The 18757-nt window shown below is 46.2% G+C and overlaps 1 protein-coding gene across 1 annotated transcript in view; it reads left to right on the forward strand.

Annotated features, from left to right (window-relative positions):
• The window catches only part of ARHGAP44 (Rho GTPase activating protein 44), a 261012-nt gene that overhangs the window by 227715 nt on the left and 14540 nt on the right, over positions 1-18757 (forward strand). The window contains exons 14-18 of the mRNA XM_064271800.1: positions 1602-1715; positions 2322-2413; positions 4064-4244; positions 14170-14187; positions 15000-15224. Of these exons, the coding sequence (XP_064127870.1) occupies positions 1602-1715; positions 2322-2413; positions 4064-4244; positions 14170-14187; positions 15000-15224 (630 nt within the window). The remainder of the gene's footprint in view (positions 1-1601; positions 1716-2321; positions 2414-4063; positions 4245-14169; positions 14188-14999; positions 15225-18757) is intronic.

Consider the following 18757-nt stretch of genomic DNA (forward strand, 5'->3'; position numbering starts at 1 on the left):
GCAGATTTTTAGTAGGATTTTCCAGAGCTGTTTTTTGTGCATAGCTTCTTCATTGATTCTTTTTTTTTTAATAACAGGTTTATGTGATATAATTCACATACCATAAAGTTCACCCTTTTAGATACAGAATTTAGTGGGTTTTAGTATATTCGGAGTTGTGCAGTCATCACTCTCTGATTTTAGAACATTTCATCACCCCGAAAAGAAAACCTGCACCCATTAGTAGTCTCTTCTCATTTCTCCCTCCTCTCCTCCCAGCCACCAGTAATCACTCATTTGCTTTCTGTCTCTATGGATTTGCCTGTTCTTGACATTTCATACAAATGGAATCATATGATATGTGGCCTTTTTTGTTGGGCTTCTTTCTTTCACCCAGTGAAAGAAATCTTCATGTTTTTAAGATTGATTCATGCTGTAGACTGTATCAGAACTTCATTCATTTTATGAATGAATAATATTCCGTTGTGTGTCTATACCACATTTATTCATTCATCAGTTGATGGATATTTGTGTTGTTTCATTTTGGGGCTATAATGAGTAATGCTGGTGTGAACATTTGTGTATAAATTTTTGTGTGGCCTTATCATTTCTCTTGGGTATCTACCCGGAAGTGAAATTGCTGGGTCATATGGTAACTCTGTTTAGCTTTTTCTTCATGGTTTATTTCCAGAAAACCCCACAGAGGGTAAGCCCAAGGGACACCACTCCAGCATGTCGATGTCACTGCCAGTGGTTGTTGTTACGTGCCATCGAGTTGGTTCTGACTCATAGTGACCCTGTATACAACTCAGTGAAACACTGCCTGGTCCTGCGCCATCCTCACAATCGTCATGTTTGACCCCATTGTTGCAGTCATTGTGTCAATCCATCCCATTGAGGGTCTTCTGTTTTTCGCTGACCCTCTACTTTACCAAGCATGATGTCCTTCTCCAGGGGCTGGTCCCTCCTGATAGCATGCCCAAAGTATGTAAGATGGAGTCTTGCCATCCTCCCTTCTAAGGAGCATTCTGGTTGTACTTCTTCCAAGACAGATTTGTTTGTTCTTTTGGCAGCCCATGGCATATCCAATATTCTTCACCAACACCATAATTCAAAGGCATCAATTCTTCTTCCATCTTCCGTATTCATTGTCCAGCTTTTGGGTGTCTATCAGGCGATTGAAAACATCATGGCTTGAGTAAGACGCACCTTAGTCCTCAAAGTGACATCTTTTGGCAGCAGATCTGCCCAATACGTCATTTGATTTTTTGACTACTGCTTCCATGGGCATTGATTGTCACCTCTGCACACAAGGAGGATTGCAGGTGACCAAGGTTTGAAAAGAGGAAGGAAATTTAGGTAATTATATACTGAGTCAAAAGGAAAGATGGAAAATTTATCTGGCCGGAGTCAGTTGAAGCAGGTGTTGATGTCTGGTCGCATGAGGTCTGAGTCTCTCTGTCCCCATTTCCTGACCCACGACGTGTCTTCACTCTACTGCAGCATGTCTGAGTTGAGCTGTCAGTGTGATGTGCTACCAGAAAGGAGCTGATATCCCGTCCTGGAGGGACATGGTTGATGCTGAGCTCAAATTTATCTTGGTGCTTCTAATTTCCTTTCAGATACTTGATCAAGTTTTTATCCAAGCTGTCAGAATATCAAGATATAAACAAGATGACTCCCAGTAACATGGCAATTGTATTAGGACCCAACCTTCTGTGGCCACAAGCAGAAGGGTGAGTACAGTGAGAAGAGGCCATATTGATGATGGAGAAGGGGTGCTTTTCAGGTCATTCTTCTGTTGTGGCCTGTTCCTGTTTCAGCCCTAGGAGGGGCCTAGGATTCTTCTGCAGATCTTTCTCATTGATGGTCTCGGAGCCAAAGATGAGAGTGAAGGTCTTCCCTGAATCACTGTCAGGGCCAGGAATATGACACTCGCCTGTGCACACTCTTCCAGACCTCCCTACACCCTGTCATAGGTGCCTCCATTCCAACACCAGGACTCGGGGAGAGAGGGCTGGCTCCAAAGCAAGTACAAGATTGGGAACAAGTATAAGTCTGGTGGTTATAATAATCATACTTCACATTGAAGGTGCCTGATATTTGTGATTTCAGATACTTTATTTATTTAACGTCTCTATAAGGGGGGACCCCTGCAGTTATCCCCATTCCATAGATGGGGAAAGAGAAGTTGAGGAAAATTAAGTGTCCGTCCCAAGAGAAAGCCTGCTTTCAAACGTTGGTCTGCAGGGCTGGAGTCCAGGGCTCTGCCCTGGGCGCTGTGGCCAGGAGACCCAGTGCCTCTCGCTTACTTCTGCTGCTAACTGCTGTGTGTGTTGCAGGAACATCACAGAGATGATGACCACAGTTTCGCTGCAGATCGTTGGGATCATTGAACCCATCATCCAGCATGCTGACTGGTTCTTCCCTGGGGGTACGTGGTGGCATCCAGGTGTGGGCCAAGAGAGTTGGGGAGTGGGGGGGTGGGGAGTGTCACTGTGAGTTCCAAGCCTTGGAAACCAAGTACCACTGCTCAAAGATTTTTGTTTTGTTTGTAATTCTCCTGCCTGCACGCACACACACGCACACACATGCACACACACGCACACACAGATACACATATACGCATACACAGATACACCCAGGTAAGGAGGTAGAGTCATGGCAGCTTCCTAAACTCCTAATGCCTGTCCAAGGGAGGTTCTGTCCCGTAGGCGTCCACAGCCAGTATATAGCCCTGTCTACGGATTTTACTGGTCTCACCTCCCACACCGTGGGGCACTTTCAATCCATGGAGTATGGCAGTTGGTGCAGGAAGAAAGGAGAGACCCTCTGGTCCCTGTCCCTCACGTCGTAGATACAGAGAGAGTGGAGGCCTGTGATGCACCGGGCCTTTGCTGACGGCCGGGGTGCATTCCCTTTGCTCCTCTGGGGCTGTGTCCTCTGAGTTGCCCCATAGCAGGGAAAGGTGGAGCTCAGGGCAATGAGGTCCATTTTTGTACCTGGTTCAGAACTAGGCCCTGAGGGCAGCTCCATGAGAGGGAGTTTCAGAAATGTTCTGAGTCACGGAAGCGTCACAGCCCTCAAATACGGCTCTCTCCATGCCAACAACTTAGGAGAAACAGCAGTTAATACACTAAGTTCTGGATTTTCTTTGAAAAAAAAAGCTGGTGCCATATCTTATGTTTAGTTAGTGTTAAGAATATGCTCTTGGCTGTGCAAGGACAAGCCATCAGCCCCTGTGAAGATCAAACGTTAATAAGCCTGCGCCCTGTACATCAGAGGCGATCCACCAGAGCTGACCTAACTGAAGACATCTGAGCTGCTGCTCCTCTCACAAGACTTCTACTGATGACACAAAGTTGGCTGAGGGTCGGAAATCAAGATAAAGGCATGAAAGAAGCAGAAACCGAAGTCAGTAATTTTGTAGGTTCTGTGGATGAGCTGATTCGTTACCTTTGTGGACAGACAGGCTATGCCAGGGAAAAGCTGGGATGAGCGTTTCTCTGTCTCTATTTGATAGCCCACAACCTTAGTGATATCTCTAAATATAACTGATCCTTTTTAATTTATTCTCTTTGATTTTTCAGAAAGGCAGTATCATTATCTACACGTAGCAATATTGCCTCTTATTTTGTTTTATTGACTAATTGCATTGGCTAATGTTTCTCAAATAGTGTTAACTAACAGCAATGATAGTAGGCATTGCTGCTTTTCCTTGTTTTATTAAGACTGCTCTGATGCTCACTGTTAAACATGAGGTTTGCAATAGCTAGTTTGTCTTTTTCAGTAAGTACCCATGTGTTCCTGTTCCCTAAGTTTTTGTTGTTTTAAATCACGAATGGAAATTGTTTTATCAAATCCCTATCAAGGTGGCCACATGTGTGTTTTCCTCTGCCTGTTATTGTGATGAATTATGTAAAGAAGGTGAACGAAATCAGCACAGTTCCTAATGTTGAACCATGAGACACCATTTTCTGAGGGTGAAGCATGAAGGAGAAGCCATTGCTGCTTATCCTTCCCCTGCCTATAGGGAGCGGGACAGGCGAGGAGACCATGTACAACCCTTCTTTCTTCCCCACAGAGATAGAATTCAACATTACAGGGAACTACGGGAGTCCCGTACATGTGAACCATAATGCCAACTACAGCTCAATGCCCTCCCCCGACATGGACCCCGCTGACCGGCGCCAGCCTGAGCAGGCCCGCCGGCCCCTCAGCGTCGCCACGGATAACATGATGCTGGAGTTTTACAAAAAGGATGGGTATGAACTAGTGCCCTTTCTCAACATTGGGGGCTGGGGCGGTGACGTGTAAGGGGAGAGCAGGACTGACCGGAAGGCTGCTCTTACTAGCAGCCACTTAGGTGACCTGTAGCCGTTCGGCTGCCACTGCAGCCTGGACGGTTGCCTCTGCCTCGTTTGGGAGGAGCTTGTTGGCTTTCTTGCCTTGAGACAGCGGTAAGTGCAGCCTTCTTAGTTGACACAATTGTAGTCAATATTGATTCATTCTCATGAAAGGAAAAAAGAAAGTTGGTCAAGGGGAATTTAAAAAACAAAAATGCATAAACACCATGGTGGCTCAAAATTTATAAATGTATGTCAGTTCTTGAATCTTTTGATGATGAGTCTTATTGGCATTCTTCATCAGCATTCTTGCATAAATAACTCCTTTAATGCAAATTTTAACGTTTCTGCTTTAAAAACCTAAAATTCAAAGTTATCTTTCTAGATTTTTAAAGATTTTTCCCATCCTTCATGATTGACACTCATACGTGGTTTGATGCCAATGTTAAGAGATACTTATAAATGCATTCAACTTGGTTTCCATAGAAGCAGCCCTCTCCACACCCATATAAAATGTGTTTACATAATATTTAATTGTATAATATGATTCTCGTAATAAGTAAAGTGGGCATATCAGGTTTCAAGACAGACACAGTTGACTCATGGTAAGCATCAGCTCAGATACACAGGCAAAGTATGCGGACTCACGTGGGCTCTCAAGGCATTGGTGACTGTCTCATACAAGGATTGGATCGCATCAGCTGGCTAAACAAGTCCGCTAAGTAAACTTTGGTTAGGGATTAAAAGTCACTGCTATGAAACAAAACTCATCCACTGCTCCTTCCAAGCAGGTGGGAGCGTAAGGTCAGAAGTTCAGACAACAGGAAATGAAGCAGTTACAACCTTCCCTCTCTCAGACAGACCACTGAGCAGCCGGGAGGATCTATTTGAAAGGCACATGGCCTAAAGGGCTTAAGAGGGAAGGTTGAGAACCCAAGAATTGTAGAGGTGTGCTAATCTTTTCAACTCTCTTCTATTCTGAGTGGGAGATGGCATTGGAGACGTAGGTTCCTATTTCCTGTGATGATGGTGGCGGCATCTTTTGAGTGACCCAAAACCCCGCTGCTGTCGAGTCGATTCCGGCTCATAGTGACCCTATAGGAAAGAAGAGTAGAATTGCCCCATAGGGTTTCCAAGGAGCACCTGGTGGGTTTGAACTGCCGACCTCTTGATTAGCAGCCGTAGCACTTAACCACTGTGCCACCAGGGTTTCCATTTTGAGTGACCAGTATCCCATAAGAGATAGCTTCCCTTTAGGGAAAATGGGGGTGAGCTGTGTGGATTTTTCTCCAGCTAGTGGGAAAAGAAAAAAACGGAAATTCTTGGAAGTTGACATAAAACGGAAATTCTTAGAAGTTGACATAAGTAGGGGAAAATTCCTTACGTTTAAATAAGTTTAAAAGGAGGTTATTTAGAATCTGGTCTTTGCAGAGAGAGAGGCTGAGAATGCATTAGAACTGGTTTGTGAATCTCTTCTAATGGCCACAGTCAATTCTGTGACGAGGCCACCCATGCTTTGGAGTAACTCCTTTCTCTGTGAGATCCGGTTTGATGAGGACGCCCTGAGGGTGGGTTCTTTAGAACTGGTTGGGTTATAGGGAATTAGTTGCCACCTTTGGTGCCATATGCTTCTGCATCAGAGGGTTGCCCCTCCATCCTCCCTGCCAGACCTGGTGAGGTTCCCAGTGCCCTTTGAAAAGCAAGCCAGATGGCCTCTGAGAGGGAGTTATCGTGGAGTCACCAGGGTGTCAAAGTCCCGTATGCCGCTGCAATAGCAGGCACACACAGACGCTCGAACAGCGATCCTTCCAGCAGGTGCCTCAGCACTGATAAAGCTCTCTTGACCGGGAGCTTTGGGAACGGCACACCCATTCTGCTTGCCCCTTCTAATTAAGGTTGAAACTGCCACCATATTCTTTAAAGGAGGTAGGAGTTACAGGCATTATGTCACTTACGGTTGCACACACGATTACAAGTACTTTATGTATGTTAAAATTAATTAGATGAATTTGCTTTAATTTATTTAATTAAATAAAAAAGTTGATTGATTAATAAACTGTAAATTAAGTGGCGGTTTTAGCAGTTGAGGGCAATCCTTACTGAGTTGTCAGGGCTTCAGCATCCATGCGCCTGCTTTAAGGTGCGGTGAGCTGGCAGGTGATCAGTTCTTTATTGACTCTAAGAGAAACATGCCTAAAGTTGTATGTGCCTTGGGGGAGAGGAAAGGAGTTTGCGTCAGCTGGGTCTCTTTGTTGTCTTAGCAATATTGGGCAATATCTTTATGTTTCCCTTTCTGAGTTTTTTAAAGCCTATGAGACATATTTGAAAACCTTCAAACTACCCATTGAAACAATAACAAGTTAAAGTTTGTTTTATTGAAGTTTTAGAGTTAAAAAAGAAAATATGAATTTTATCTCAATAAAACTTTTGTTTTTAAATAAAGGGTGAAATAACTGGATAAAATGTGAAAGAACATGGGCAGTGACACTTTCCTGAGCTGCTGGCTCTTGCATGCTGGATATCAAAGCAGTTCGCTCTCCTCACTGTGGTCCTGATCCCTCCCCATTCCATAGGAATGCAGGAAGCCGGGGCCAGATTCAGGAACTCACATATACGTTTTTCACCACTGTGGTAGGCAGAATAATGCTTCTCCCCAAAGAAGTCAGGCCCTAATGGCTGAAACCTGTGAATGTTACCTTATTCAGAAGAAGGGTCTTTGCAGATATGGTTTAAGTTAAGGATCATGAGATGAGGAGATAGTCCTGGATTATCCGGATTGGCCCTAAATGCAATCACATGTGTCCTTATATGAGGGAGGCATAGGGAGATCGAACACTGACACTCACAGAGGAGAAAGCAATGCAAAGAGAAAGAGAGAAATTTGAAGATGCGGCCACAATCCAAGGAGTGCTGGCAGTGACCAGAAGCAGAAGAGGCAAGGAACGGATTCTCCCCTAAAGCCTCCAGAGGGAGCTCAGCCCTGCTGACACCTTGATTTTGGCTCAGTGATACTGATTTTGAACTTCTAGCTTCCAGAACTGTGAGAATAAATGAGAGAATACATTTCTGTTACTGAAAGCCACGAAGTTTGTGGTAATTCATTACAACAGCAACAAGAAACTAATACAGTCATCCATTGCAGCCATGGATCTCAAGCCTGGTAACACACCAGGAGCTTCATTTAAAGAGAGCAGCAAGTGCTTTGCTTCTCCCCTCATCAAGAGTTGGAATCTAACGCCCCTCCCTCTGAATCTGAGTTGGCCTTAGTGACTTTCTTGACCAATAGAATGTGCCAGAAGTGATATTCTAGAACTTCTAAGGCTAGGTCAGAAGAAGCCATGTAGATTATGCCTGGGTCTCTGAGAACACTCGCTCTTGGAACCCAGCCACCATGTTATGTGGAAGTCAAAGCAGCCCTTTGGAGAGGAATGGGGGCCCTCAGCGTCAGCCTGAAGCTCAGCTCCTGGCACCAATTTACTATGTGAATGAGTCACCCCAAGCCAAGTCACCTGAGCTAATGCTGTGTGGAGTAGACAAGCCAACTCAGCCAAGCCTGCCCAAGTTGTGGATTGATGACCAAGATTAATAGGTTACTAAATTTTGGAGTGGTTTGTTATGCAACAAAAAAATAACCAAACAAACTTAAAAAAAAAAAAAAAAAACAGAAAAACCGATGTCCTGCTCTTCCTGTCCCCACCCTCCAGTCTGAGTTGGCCTGAGCAGGGGATTCAGGATTGGGACTTTTTTTAAAAAAGCGACCTAAGTGATTCTAACATGCATCTAGGGTTGAGAACCACTGGACGACAGAATAATTTTGCCGTTCTGAACAAAGAATTTGGCAATGGTGCCTATTTTTTTAATCAAAACTTTCCTACTTTAGACATTTTACATAGACTGTCCTAATTCTACCAACATGCTGAGCAACAAAGTATTGAATAAATCGCACCAGTGCGTTCTATGTTTCTCTAAATTCCCACGTAGATGCTTTAGTGTGCGTGTTGGGTTTTTTAGTGTCTTTATTTTTGTTTGTATTGTTTTTTTGTTTTATATAATAGTAAAATTTGTTTCTTGGGTCATTAGTCCTAAATAATAAAGCAACCTTGCAAATCCCTCCCATTTTTCTGACAAGGACAGAAGTATTATTTTTTGTCACATCAAATATTTTTTATATAAGACCTATTGCCTTCAAAATAGCTGGCTGAGATGTCTACAGTCCCTTGTCTTTTGGTTAGAATGGACCCATGAGGTCACCTTGGGCTTTGGGCCTTAAGCGTTTATCAGATGCCCCTGTTGGCAAGGTCCCAGTCAGAGTCTAGACAAACTGTGCCAGGATTGTTGAACCTGTGGAGAAGCCCAGAAGCAAGAAGAATAAATGGCAGTGGTGGTCAAGTCTCCTTCCCAGCATCCCATTTCTCCCCTCCTTGTGGTTGTTGTCTACACTCTGCTCCTTTCTGCCTCTGCTCCCTGAACAGTGGCCAGCCTCTGATTTCAGATAGACCTTTCTCGTACCACCAACGCATTCCCGACTTTAATTCCTGGTTTCCTTGTGCCTTGAATCCTATCTGCTTCCTTCTGGCTGTACTTGTCCTGCTGGTTTGTACATCTGTCCAGCGTCCCCCTCTTAGTTCTAGCATCTTGTAGCCCTATATCCATGCTGGCAAGGCTCCGACAGAAAGCTCCTTGGATCCCAGTAGAATGGCAGCCTGACCATCGAAATGCCAATTATCTTGGCTGTTTGCACTCAGTAGGCCAAGGTGTAGCTTCTCCTTCCATTCCTGAAACCTGGCATACCAGTAGCCATTTCAGTGACTTCATAGTGGCCTGATCCTCAGAGATCCTCTACCAAATCCAGCTGACAGCAACCCAAACAGTCCTTGCAGATTTTTACTCCAGGACTGGAGACTTCCCTTGGAACTCAGTGTAGTGTGTAACTCATTCTCTGCCTGGCCTGAGTGCTTCTTTGCATCAGATCTTGTTCCACCCAACTGGATCTTAATCTAGATTGTCCGTAATTTGAGATAGGCATCCTTGACTGAAAGGAATATGAAGACATCTAAATTATGCTCTATGAAATACCAGTTCTACGGGTTGTTCATTGTGTCATGGCTGGGAGCAAAGGCGGAGTGCAGGAATCTGGGATCTAATGAGTTCCAGAAACACCAAAACCCACTGCCGTCAAGTCGTTTCCGACTCATAGTGACCAGAAACACATGACTCAACAAATTTAAACAAGCTTCTTTAATGTATGACTTCTTAGAATCTTTAACATGCTGTTCCATGCCAAGAAATCTTCACAAGGGGGATTACGGTATGCATCATTTCCCAAATTTAGTAGAACTATAAGACCTACCATCTTGAGACAATCACAAGTAGTGTCCTAAGGAACTGTTGAGAGAGATCCACTGTAGACGCTATAGTGGGAGAGAGTAGATGGCACACAAAAATAGTGACCCTAAAAATGGAAACCCTGGTGGCTAGTGGTTGAGCATTGGGCTGCTAACCAAAAGGTCGGCATTTCCAATCCACCAGGTGCTCCTTGGAAACCCAATGGGGCAGTTCTCCTCTGCCTTATAGGCTCACTATGAGTTGAAATTGACATAAGGGCAATGGGTTTGGGCTTTTTTTTTTTTTAAAGGGAATATGTTTTAGATTGATGGTACAATATTTTCCCAGACAGATCCCAACCTATGAAAGACAAGCTTACTTAGAAAGTCATTCTGGATGCTAATGGGAAATTTTACTCATGTTTTGGAATCAGATTGACCAAATGAATCTGGGAGGTATATTCTTGCTCCAGGCTCACCTCAGCTTCCTTTCCAGGACCTACGCATTTATGGATGCTGAGACCAAGTCACACTGGGTTGGGAGACCAAGCCTGTGGAACAATTGTAAAGGATTTTGGCCTTTTTTGTACTGGGGAAGTTAAGATACTTATTGCTACTAATTTAGGAAAACATTTATCTCCAGAAAAGCTGGAAATACTTGGTCCTGTCCTCACTGGCTAAGTGCAGGCAAGGGTAAGTCTTCGTGCCAGTAAATTTGGATTTATAGGTTCTGTTCTCATTGGCCGTAGCTCTCCAAGGCACCATCTAGTGACACAGGTACATCCCTGCCACTGCTGCAGAGACTCCCAGGTTCATCTTAAACAGTCCGTGAACTTCCATGTCTTTAATGGGTATTTGGGAAGCCATCAGGTGTTATTGTCTCCTCTTTCTTGGTTGGTCTTTGCCAAATTTAACTGATCTCTGGAACAAAAATCAAAACCTTCCAGATCTCAGGCGAGATGAGAAGGAAGGAGGGGGACAGGAGCTGGTTGAATGGACACGGGGAATACAGGATGGAGAGGAAGAATGTGCTGTCTCATTAGGGGGAGAACAACTAGGAGTACATAGCAAGGTGTGTATAACTTTTTGTAGGAGAGGCTGACTGGATTCGTAAACTTGCACTTAAAGCACAGTAAAGAAATAAACCTTCCAGATCTCTAAAGACTTGAATACTTCAAATCCATGTAGTTGGTGACACCTCCTCTGGCTAGGATTTTTCCTGACCAGGATTCATAAACAGCAAGATGGACATCTGTCCTTCAAAGAGGAAAAAACAAAACAAAGCCAAAAGAAACCTGTTAACGCTGACAATTTGTTACCTGGAATTTTCCACAGCAAACTTTTTGGCCAATGATAAGTGTAATACCTATTCTCCTTGATGCTGAGAATCTTCTAACTTTCAGATTTCAGCCTGTGTTTTCACTGGGACAGGCCTTTGTCCCTTTTAGTTTTTGTAAGCGCTCCATCCAGGACAGGGTGTCCCGATGGTAGGGCAATGGCTGGGGTAGGAGTTGGAAGTGTGGATTGAAAGATCCTGACGCACAAGTTTTGGCAGGGCAGCTATGCAATAAATGTTAGAAATCATAGTTTTATTGTCTGTTACTGAAATTGTCAACTCCTTCCTCCCCATTCCCCAATTCCCCAACAAAGAAAGGCTTACTCCAGATTCTACCATGTTTGAGTTTTTGTGCAGGCATTTTCTTTGGCCTTAATTTGTACTGGGGAAGTTAAGATACTTGTTGCTACTTATTTAGGAGAGCATTTATCTCCTGAAAAGCTGGAAATACTTGGTTCTACCCTCACCGGCTAAGTGTAGCAAGAGTAAGTCTTTGTGCCAGTGACTTCACATTTATAGGTTCTGTTCTCATTGGCCTTGGCTCTTCAAGGTACCATCTCGTAATGTGATGCATTACCAGATAATTTTCTTGCTTGCCCCAACCACATTACCAGTTACCTCCTTACATGGAAGCTACACCAAGGAGTCCCTGGGTGGTGCAAACAACTAACCTGTTCAGCCACTAACCAAAAGGTTGGAGGTTCAAGTCCACCTAGATGTCCCTTAGAAGAAAGGTCTGGCAGTCTACATCCAAAAAATCAGCCATTGAAAACCCTATGGAGAGCAGACACGTGGGATATTGCCACGAGTCAGAACTGACTTGACGGCAACTGATTTTTTAAAATATGTATTTATATCTATGATTTATTTTAAAGAATTGGCTGATACGATTATGGGGGCTGGCAAGCCCAAAGTCTGTCAAGCAGGCAGGCCGGAAACTTAAGCAAGAGTTGATGTTGCATTCATGAGTCTGAAATCATAGGGCAGGCTGGAAACTCAGGCAGGATTTCTGTGTTACAGAATTCCTTTTTCCGGAAACCTTAATTTTTCTCTTCAGACTTTCAACTGATTGCGTGAGCCCACCCACATTAAGTAAAGGATATTAATCCTTTACTTAGAGTCAACTGGTTGTAAATGTTAATCACATCAATAAAATTTCTTCACAGCAATATCTAGACTAGTATTTAACCAAACAACTGGGCACCATAGCCTAGCCAAACTGACACATAAAATTAACTGTCACACAACACATTGGCCCGTCTTATTCACCAGAGCCCTGGGAAACTAAGGAACCTAGAGGGAGACAAAGTGGTGCTATCGGAAGGAACTTTTAATTACCTCTATTCCTCGTTTTTTGTTCCCTTTCTACTTTTTTCGGAAAACCCACCCCAAAATCTTATGATATTTTAGGGCTAATGTAAGGAGAGGAAAAAGTCTCCTAACAGACCCTGCTCACCCAGATGACATGACCCAGATGGGTGTTCCCAGTATTTCTTTCTCTCGCTGGTGCTGATTCACTGATACAGTATACATCTCTTCCCCCGTGACCAGACTGTTTGAGACTTGGGTTCACTCTTGTTTCCTTATCCATTGGGTTTTTGTGGTGGTTTCCATCATATGCACTTGGCACCTAAAGGACATTATCATCATTAAGGCAACCACTTAACTGATTTCTTAGTAGGCGCTACGTAGCTTATGCACATTGTTCTGTTTGTTTCCTGCAACAGCCGTGAGAGAGGGATACCGTTACTGGGTTTTTATTTAATGGGTGTTAGGTAACTCATCCATATCACAAAGTTTGGTGCTGTTGTTAGTTGCCATTAAGTCAGCTCCAATTAATGGCAACACCGTGTTGGACAGAACAAGACATTGTTGGTATGTTTGAGTCCGTTGTTGCAGCAGCTGTGTATTGAGTGCCTTCGAACCTACGGGGTTCATCTGTCAGCACTACATGGGACAGTATTCTGTTCTGATTCATAGAATTTTCACTGGCTAATTTTCAGAAGTAGACTGCCAGGCCCTTCTTCCTAGTCTGTCTTAGTTTGGAAGCTTTACTGTTCAGCATCATAGCAACATGCAAACCTCCACTGACAGATGGGTGGTGGCTCCACATGAGGTGTGTTGGCTGGGAATTGAACCCAGGTCTCCCACATGGAAGGGAAGAATTCTGCCACCGAGCCACCACTCCCCTGGTTATCTTATACAGAAGGTGCTTGTTTATTGATAGAGGGTTCTAAGACCCGAGATGACTTTAAATCTAGTGGGTCGTGAAAAGAGATACTCGCATGCCCAGGGTATCTCCTCAGAGCCATCCAAAGGAGATGAGAATACTAGCAATGGCACTAGCCACGAAGGGCCTCTGGTGGTCCTAGGGGGGAAGGAATGTCAGTAAGCTGTCTCCATCTCATTTGTGCTCAGCTCTTAGTACCTGTTCCTCCACCGTGCTCCTCATTACAGGCTATATCCCAAAGCCGATTTCCTTAAAGGACCTTTTACAACCAGTCTTCAAACCTGAACCATTTTTTGTATCTTGCAGCACCTCTACAAGGTAAATGTTACCTTTTAGGTGGGCAGGATTTCACAGTGTAATAGCTGTGTGCCTCCAGCCAATGTAGGTGACCATTTGGTAGGAAAGGGGTGAAAGTAACCACATTCTAACACCCACTGTGCACATATGTGGTAGAGACCAATGCTGGCTGGGAGTATCTTTTTTTCTCCCTGCATAAATGCTTGTGTCTCATTTAATACTAGGAATCTTACCTCCCGCCTTGGTTAACAAAGGGCTTGGCCCATCGCAGAACCAGCCACCTCCTTACTCGGATGCTGGATCAGAGGAGAGGGAACTAACTGCTTTCTATGTTCAGATAACTTAGAAGTGAGCAGATAGGTACTTCTACTGATCTCTTTCTCCCCTATGACACTTGCCCCCCCCCACACACACACATGGGCATCAACTCTTCACCTATTGTATGTGCATTTGGTGGGATATGATTTTCTCCGTTACAAATAGAAAAGTGACTTTAGCTGGAGAGACCAACTAAACTGAATTAACTTCATGGCATTGTAAAAACCCACCCAAAGACCCTTCCCTTGAAAAGACACCCCTTGCAGAAAGACAGCCTTGATGTCCAAAGGAAGACATAGTTGTTTTGACACTAATATCTGTATGTTTCTGTCCCTGCAGCCTTAGGAAAATCCAAAGGTACGGTATCCTCTGGTAGCTACAAGGCCATGTTCAGCCTCTTAAAACCAAGCGAGCTACGTCCTGTGAGCTCCGCTAGAGGGTAATGTGCCATGTTTGGCTGCTTGGCAGACTTACTTGAAGCTGATCGTGTTCCCATCGTTAAATAGAAGGGTGGCCTGCGGAGGCTGTGACTTGGCTAAGGTCATTGCTAGTGGTGGAGCTGCTAGTGGTGGAGCAGAAATCCTGACTCAGTCCCATGCTCTAAACCCAAAGTTAAAAACAGAAGAAGTGCATTCCGTCTTTTCTAGCCCCAGCCTGGAGTGGCTGCCTGTCGGGTCGGTGTTCTCGTGTGATGCTATCCCTGTCCTTGTCCCACTCACTTCCAGCTTCCACGTGGGTGGAATGGGCGCCGGCACCCCACTCTGCTCTGAGGAAAGCCTGGATTCCACACCCAGGGAGCTTGGCGGGCCATTATCCTAAGGCCAGCTGGCTTTTTGGAGGGTTGAATGAAGCCCAGCGTGCTGACTCCAAGCTGTGAGCTGTGCCCTGCTCCCGGCCTGGTGAGAGGTCTGCTCCACTGCCACCTCCACCGCCGCCTGCCCAGGGCTGTTTCTGCAGGCCCCTGAGCAGTCCAGCTGCTTGGGAAGGTGCTCCAGGGGCCCCACCACAGAGTGCAGCCCCAGGCGCATCGCTTCCCTGGGCGCAAGAGGGTGCTAAGGCTGCGCTGCTGTTCTCCCAACATCTAGTGCTTGAGTGTTTCTGCTTTGTGGGGGGAGGGAGCCCATCACCTGTGCGCATAACTAAGCGTGTGTCTTTGTGTCCCTCATCAGCATGGGCGTGAGGGTCATGGACACATCCTGGGTGGCCCGAAGAGGCTCCTCGGTTGGCAGGAAAGCATCATGTGCCCCACCCTCCATGCAGCCTCCCGCCCCACCAGCTGAGCTTTCTCCGCTGCCACCATCCCCGCTTCGCGAGCAGCCTCTGGACAGCCTGGCTGCCCCCTCACTTTCTCCATCCAGCATGGGCCTCCAGCCCGGCGCCATCGAGCGCAGCAGGTAAGCAGGGTGGCATCCTGGGGGGCTGGCCTGCGGGGCAGGGGTGCCTGGGTTTGTTGTACCCACTCAAGACCTGTTGGACTTGGTTGTTCTCCCCAGTTCTAAGCATTCACGTCCGGCTTTCTGCATCAAACTGGTACCAAGTTAGACTTTCCCAGCTCTCTAGCTTATCAGAGAGAGTCCAGGCTTTCCAAGAACAACATTCCCAAGGAAAAAAAAATAAGGTAGCAGCTTGCTACAGCAAGCGGTGTAGGCACACTACAATCTGGTTCTTCATTTCCCCTTCCCACGTGTTCACAATCTCCCTATTCTGAAGCTTAGAATTTCAGTATTTCTCCCTTCCACTCCTTGACAGTCAGGTTTGTGCCGTCATTTTTGCTGCTAAAATGGGCCCAACTCAGGAGTGGAAGTGACATAGTCCTGTTGGGCCTGGCAACCTTTGCAGCATGCTGCGTGGTGGCATTTCCAGCTGCTTGGGGGGAAAAAAGCAACAAATCATTCCACCACTGGTTCAGTGAGCAGTTACCGAGGACCTTCTCCGTCCGGAGGTGAAAAAAATACCGTGTCTGCCCTTAAGGTGTTCAGGTCCAGTGAGCAAGTGGACGCTGCCAGTTATCGCAGACGTGTTCTTTCGGAGCCAGGGGGAGACCCTTGTCCTGGAAGGGGTGAGGGCAGAGGGAGACCTGGAAGTGGGAATTGCACAGTTAAATGCCTTTTTGCTTCTGTTCTCAAACAACAGCTGAGAGAATTAGGAAAGCTCCTTCTAATCAGACATAGCTGTACATTCTGTCAGGGGACATGGCGCTCCTCCGCCGCCACCACTGGGGAGTTTTGGAGTCTTTGTGAAGCTGAACCTTCTAACGCAGTACACACACACACACACACACACACACATCCCCAAATGAGGGGATTGCCGACGTTTTCTCTCTAATGAGTACAAGATATTGTCCCTGTGAAATCAGGAAATGAGAAACAGGAAAAGGGGCAATCATAGAGTTGGGGTGGGGGCTGGTGCTGGCTATGTTTGGGGTGTAGCTGATGGCTCACATTCCAGATGAAGGGAGCTGGGTCCTGGCTGGGCAGGCACCAGGGTGCAGTTCAGCCTGAGAGATGCTGAAGGGCAGAAAGAGCTCAGGGCAGAAGCGGAGGCCCACCATGTTTGGCCAGAGAGACAGACAAGGAGGGAATGCACAAATAGGCAGGAGACTTGGCTGGGACTGGTCCCTTGAAGAACACTCACTGGCTTCATCCTGATTTTCTATCTTATTCATGAAATTTGATGCCAAGTGGTATTTGGCTCCTAAAAGTGACCCTGAGATGGATTCTTTCCAAGCTCTGAAGGGGGCCCAGGAACATTATGAGCTTGTGGCCTTCCTGAGTCACTTGTGAGCAGGGTGGGCCACTCGCTGGCTCACATGACTCAAAAGGTCAGTCACTGCTCTGCAGCCCCCTGTCACCCTGCCTTTCTCCCAGGTTATCAGTTCAGAAGCTTTTCATTGGCTTTTTTCCTCTCCCCACGTGGATTCCTCCCAGTACAAACAGGTGTTCCATTGTTTTGTTTTTTTCTGTTTCTGGCCATTTGCAGCACAGATGATGTTTCCTCCAGTTGCCAGATTCCTGTTAGGGCTCCCCCTCCCCTGAGGATGGCAGGCCCTCTCCTCCCTTCTTCTGGCTCTCCCCCACCCTCCTCACCCCAGGATCTGCTTTCAGCTCCTTCTTCTCCAGGCTTGGGGCTCTGTCCGGCCAGGCTGCCGCCACATTAACTCTCACCCCAAACTCCGCTTTCTGCCCCTGTGCACCCCAGCTCACTGACCGAGTCATGAATCCCCACAACTAATTGGTCCTCGAACGTGCCCTAATGTGCCTGATCCATCTAGTGCTCCTAATAACCACCTCACACCCCACCTCTCCCCACTGGGTCATCTGCACCTATGCTGGAGAGAGGAGCAAGGCTAAGTAGGTAAATACTTGTTTCTGTGGTGGAACAGTGTACTTCGTGGGGGGGAAAAGAATAAAGAGCAGCTTGTTCCCTGGAGTCCTTGGATAGATGTCTTCACAGCAGAAGATAGGAAGAGTCTGTTAATCCACAAGAAACATATTTTTGGTGCCTGTTTCACCTTCCTTTGATGGCGCAGAGGTGGATGGAAAGGCACGTGGATATTTGGCATGAGCACCCGGACGCCTAACTGTACCTGAGGAAGAATAAAGGACAAGCCGTTACCCAGCCTGAGTGAGGCCAGGGTGTTCTGCTTCTGTTTGTTGTTCTTTTGGTCTCTCTGGATAAAATGGTGTTTTTCCTTGGGGAATTACCTGGATGTAGTGTAGAACTCATCCTGAGAGGTAGAGAAGTTGCTAGTACCTTGACTATGGTCTTTCCTTTATTCCCCCATGTGAGGAATAACAAACTATACTTTCATACCATTTCCTTTTCCAGCCCAATTTCCCACTACCCAGCCTTTCCCACCATATTCCAATGGGGGTGAGCCATCTGGTATGAACTCTTTCATATCTGACATTTCAGAATAAATTTAGGGAAGAAATGGGCTGTAGCTACTTTAGTAGAGAGAAGGGCCATACTGTGAAGGATTTAGATCCTCCCAAGTCCCCACTTCCTATCTGAGGGCTGCGGAATCCAGGTAGGTTCTAGCAAGGTCGCTACCAACCCCAAGGTGAACTCCCATGGTTTGCTAGGGGCTGTCTGGAGCATTGTGTTGGAAAGGAGCTAGAACCCTGTGGAGTGATATATTGGGGTGATTAGCGGTGACCGCCGTTTTGGTGTGTGGGAGGACCATGGCGAGTGAGGAATTTGCCATGTACTTGCTTTTCCCGTCTGTGGTGTTGAGTTGGGCAGGATGCCTTTCAACATGTACTTTACTTTTAGGGGAATGTCTGAGAAAGGGCCTGCAAGTGAAGTATGAATTCTCTGTGAGGGCTAGTGACTCTGGGCGCCTCTTATCAATTAGAGGGAATCCAGAGGCCATATCCTCACACTTTGATTACCCCGCACTCCCTTCTAAGCACAGAGGACTGAAACTTGAACTGCCTGAGAGCCCAAGTTCAGGAGCACAGCCAGGGTCTGTGTCAACCTGCCATCTGCTGATCCTGTTACTGAGTTTGAGGATGGGTCACAGAATGCCTCCCCTGGTTGGCGCTGTGATGAAAGCCCAAGGGAGCAGCTGGGGAGCTGGCACACTGTGGGCGGGAGCCATCGCCCCTCATCCAGCCCACTGCCCCTCAGAAGTCCCCTTATCCCTAGTAAGCTCTGTAGACAGCATGCTGCGGTTTCAGAATGCTCAACAATTCCCATGTTGATGACAGGATATCATGAGATGCCTAAGGACCCTGCCCTTATTTTTCTTATGGTTGACTGTGCGATTGGGCAGAGGTGTGGAAAGGGAGCTGCGTGCCAAGGGCCAAAGAGATGGGAGTAGAGTCCAGGAAGGGGGAGGCACCTCATGGGGTCGCCTTTGAAGGCTTTAAGAAGGGACTGAGGCAGACCAGAGCTGGAATAGGCTTGAGCTGGGTGCAGAACA

Source organism: Loxodonta africana, chromosome 18 (assembly GCF_030014295.1).
Source record: "Loxodonta africana isolate mLoxAfr1 chromosome 18, mLoxAfr1.hap2, whole genome shotgun sequence".
Lineage (NCBI taxonomy): Eukaryota > Metazoa > Chordata > Mammalia > Proboscidea > Elephantidae > Loxodonta > Loxodonta africana.